We start from the raw sequence: 4,405 nt of genomic DNA on the forward strand, positions 1-4,405 counted from the left end.
TTTTGTCAATAATTTTCATAACATAGGCCCTGACTTGTTTCTTACCATCGTATAGTTTTGTAAACAATAGCGACTTTCGGAAGGTATCTCTCATACTGTTTTGATTATATTTTATTTTGACATAAAACAGGAAAATCGAAAGTTTTATCGGAAGTTGTCCCGAAAAAGACCATATTTTTACACGTATAAATATCCTGTTCTGAGACCAAATACATAATGTCCACTTCTCCAAGTGTGGAGCAGCACGCAAACCAGCACACCGCTGTCCAGACGCGTATGTACCTCCTTGACCTCTCAGCCGATCCCGATTCTCTGTGAACGAACATATATATCGCCGAGGAAGACCGTTGCTCTAGCATTGTACCCACACTATGGTCCTGATGCTGCATGTAATGGCAAATTAGGAAAAATAGAGCAAGGCATAAAAGCTACTCAATTTGAAATGATTTATTTTTTGGCTTTGTAGCTTATAATTATTTTCATTAATAATGTGCTTATGCAAGATGAAATAGAAAGTAGAATAACGTTATTAGTCAACAAACAAAGAAATAGTCAAAATCAACGTAACCACGGACTAATTATTCATGAGGTTAATGTGAATCAACAACCACTAATGAATGCGTATGAAGCGTTACGGTTTTATAACCATCAAAACTATCGAATTAAAAAAGAAATAGGTAAAAAATAAGTACATACGTAATTCTTTTCATATGGTTAATAGGAGGCTTACAAACGATGGGATGGTTTTGAAAAAAGACTTTTTCTTTAATTAAAAAAAAAAGAGTTGGTTTAACATATGCCTAACATGTATGTGTATGTCGATTATATTAACCTTCTAATTATAATAAATTTATTACAATCCTCATTAAAAGCCGTCTGGGGTTTCAGTCCATTTCTTTGACCAGTTGTTGATTTCTTCAAAATTCCTTGCTGGTTTAGGCAACTATTGATCAAACAGAACAAGATGTGTCACTTATTATAAGTTTGAAAAACAAACGATTTGATTAAAACATCATTGTTGGAAGGAACAATTAGCTTTTTATCACATTTGTTGGATACGATGTTCATTTACAGTTTTACAATATTCATCGCGATACTCTCGTTTATAAATATATCAGGTTCGTTCACATGTATACAAACAAGTTAATTTGCTTTAATCTAATCGAATATTGCTCTTTGAAATATGCATGTATGTGTCATCGCTTATTATAATTATAAAAATACGTACATGTACCGAGGAAATCTCCATTTTCCTTGTCGGACCTATCAAAATATCAAATTTAACTACAATCGGCAGAAGGCAGAAGGGAGGTAACTCCAACATAATTATGCTTGTAAACCCAACACTGTTACTGCATACCAAATAATAAAAGTTGCCCTTCAGATAATATGCAAGTCCGACCCGACTCTTACCTAAACAGTACTTTGAACGGAAGAGAATGGGCGACATTGAATATATATATAACTTTATTTATTTTACAACAATTATGAAACAAGTTTTTTCAAATCATATTAATAACTCTTGTTGGCACAGATGTTAGCGCGCGGGTGTTCTAAATTTGTGAGGAAACCGGAGTTCCTGGAGAAAACCCATGTGGTCGGGCAGATGCCCCCATACCTGTTTACGTCCGATCGGGGAATCGAACCCCGGTCGCCTTGGTGAAAGGCAAGAGCGCTATCCACTGCGCCACCCGACCACTTATTATAACGATTTTGCATATAATATACATGTTGTATTTCTACTGCTTTGTTGATTAGTCATTGCTTATAATAACGAAAATGCATATAGACAATGAATCAAATTATAACCTCATCGCCACTATCGTCTTGTCTGACGGTCTTACATCCACACCGGTCCTTTATATAAATAACGCCTTTATTTGAACATGGTTGCAAACTTTTTACCGTTTGAATATGGAGGTGGTTGTTTGTTCGTCAGGAAAGTGTTAGTTTTCTCTTCAACCGAAACGCGAGAAGTTGTATTTACCAAACTGAAATACAACGTTTATTTCAGTTATATCCAATGTAAATAAAAAGAGAAACGATAGTACGAACAAACTCTAAAAAGGTACATAATTATACACATGTCAAAACATGAAATTCCTCTAAAATAAGAAGAAAAAATCAAACAAATAAACAAATAAATATACCAATCGGCTGTTGTCTTGACAACATGTCCTGTTGAAGTACATCCACTGTTCCTCCTGCCAAGTAATTTAACTTCTTTTGCCACAACTACCACGTCGGCCTTAGTCGGGCCAACACATCATGGTCAAAGGATTATGTCACAACAATAGCAACTATCCTATCAGGTTTTAAAATATATTGTATTTTCGTCGACAAATCAAAATAACGATGTCTGTTATGAAAAGACAATGCAATATTTCCGTTGAATATTTAAATAACACTCTTGCATCCGGTTAAGAAAAATCTTAAAAAATCCCTGTTCCAGTGAAATTTCTTAAAGCATTGTATATAGTTAATTTTGTCTTCTTATATATTACGTTCTGTTTTCCAACTCACTTCCGACAGAAGACGACCCATTTGTCAATATCAATAAGTTAAAACAATCCTTATAGGCCAATACAGAATAACGGTCAAATCTAGATACAACGTTAGTCGAAAAAGTTGTGACCAGAGACCAGTTATTCCAGTCCGTTTAACTTAACGCGTCATTAACAGAAACTTTCAAAATGCAAAAATTAAAGAAATATTTTGAAATTTCCAACTGTTTTCAAGTATGATCTGAAAATCTGTACATTCAGCTTATAATATTACTGTCAAAATGCAACATGCAAGACAACGTCATTGGAACTAACCATTAATCCCTGATGTAATAATAAAGGTGATCAGATTTTGGACAATTGAGTCTAAGATGTGCTCGATTTATGAGACTTAAAACACTAAGCAATAAACCATTTCCGGCCAAAATTAACCTTCAAGATAAACAAGATAATCGTGATATCAGTGTTTATAAAGAATATACTAAATCTACCTATATGTCGACATTTTAAAGAGCTTACCTTTTTGATTTGATGCATCTGTTAATCATTGCTATGACGAGGACGAGAAAAAACACGCCTACTAGAACACATACGGTTGTCACTCCGATACCGGTACTGGTCTGGACCCAGGGAGTTACGTCATCATCACTGGATGTCGCGTAAACGACCTTTTTGATATGGAAGGGGAGCCAGGATGTTCCTGGAAAGGTGGCTCATGATTAATTTTAAATCAACGTGATTTCAAACAAAGACTAATATTACAAAAATCACTGTAAACCGGTAATTACATTAGTGCAGTATACTTGGTATGCCTTAAATGTATTTATATTAAGATTAAAATCACATGCTAATGTCTAGCTTCCAGGAGCGTGCATAGGTAACTAATGACTTACTGATAAGTAAATTGAATTCTAATTTGTCCCTGCCAAGACCTTTACTTCCAAGATACTATTCTGAACTTCAAAATACTATGCTTGACTCCGTGCGCCATACAACAGTTACGTCTAAGCTCGTTCCTTGCAGGACAAAACTTTTGGTAACATTCAAAATAAATTTAGGGAACAGTTCTGTTATAGTCTTGTCTGGGGACGAAGATGGTTCGAACACTGTTGTTCCAGATAACACTGTAACAGAGCTGTTTCTCTGGACAGGTACATAATAGAAGAAAAGAGCAGTATGATTTCTTTTGAAAATGAACCCGCTCGATTCGTTCTATACCTAAACACAATTCAGGCAATATCTTTTGTGAAGAAACGAATGCCCTTTTTGACAGTCTTTAGACATGGAGACAGAGAGAGACTAATGCGATTTTTATCATTAATTTATTCTTTACCGATGACTGTATGACTTAAAACATTCATTAGTGACTCCTCGCCTGGACTACGACAATGCCACCCAGTTCGGTATGTTTGAAGCAATGACTCGCTGTGTTAAGAACACGGCAGCTAGTCACCTGTGTTTGGAAGAATACACCACAGTAGTGCTACATGTACTGTGTTTATTATCCACACGATACATATCTTTAAAAGAAATGTTGATGAATGTTTCGTATGTATTTTTGCCACAAGAAATCGGGGTTTGAAGCTACGCTGAATGAACCAAAAATCGCGCACCACAAAATTCGAATTCTGAAAGGCTGCCTCTTTGTCAAGTACGCCTGTTATAAGAAAAGTCGAAGCTTTTTAAATTTTCTTTTATGAACCATGTTTTCTAATAGTGCATCGATATGATCGAATATTAGGGGCCGTCAGTTTGGATAATCAGATTCATGTTTTAACCAACTCATGCCTTTCAAGTTAAACAGGCCTTAAGTTCTTTTTATATTAGTTTGATATAATATGACATTATGACGTTGAAATAGTTAAGCGCAGAAATCCATAACAACTAAAGATGAACGTCAC

At 35.2% G+C, this 4,405-nt stretch overlaps 1 protein-coding gene across 3 annotated transcripts in view; it reads right to left on the reverse strand.

The window, feature by feature from the left end:
- Nucleotides 1–4,405, reverse strand: part of LOC110465149 (protocadherin Fat 4-like) — a 23,029-nt gene continuing 18,624 nt past the window's right edge. The window contains exons 14-18 of one of the 3 annotated variants that reach the window (XM_021520767.1): nucleotides 3,024–3,204; nucleotides 1,906–1,991; nucleotides 1,229–1,263; nucleotides 858–943; nucleotides 1–383 (exon numbers count right to left, since the gene is read on the reverse strand). In XM_021520767.1, coding sequence (XP_021376442.1) covers nucleotides 866–943; nucleotides 1,229–1,263; nucleotides 1,906–1,991; nucleotides 3,024–3,204 — 380 coding nt within the window. In that variant the 3' untranslated portion in view covers nucleotides 1–383; nucleotides 858–865. Of the gene's footprint in view, nucleotides 384–535; nucleotides 944–1,228; nucleotides 1,264–1,905; nucleotides 1,992–3,023; nucleotides 3,205–4,405 lie in introns of those variants that run through there. The other 2 variants (XM_021520768.1, XM_021520765.1) reach the window with 2 other exon arrangements.

This window comes from Mizuhopecten yessoensis, unplaced genomic scaffold (assembly GCF_002113885.1).
Source record: "Mizuhopecten yessoensis strain PY_sf001 unplaced genomic scaffold, ASM211388v2 scaffold11059, whole genome shotgun sequence".
Classification (NCBI taxonomy): domain Eukaryota; kingdom Metazoa; phylum Mollusca; class Bivalvia; order Pectinida; family Pectinidae; genus Mizuhopecten; species Mizuhopecten yessoensis.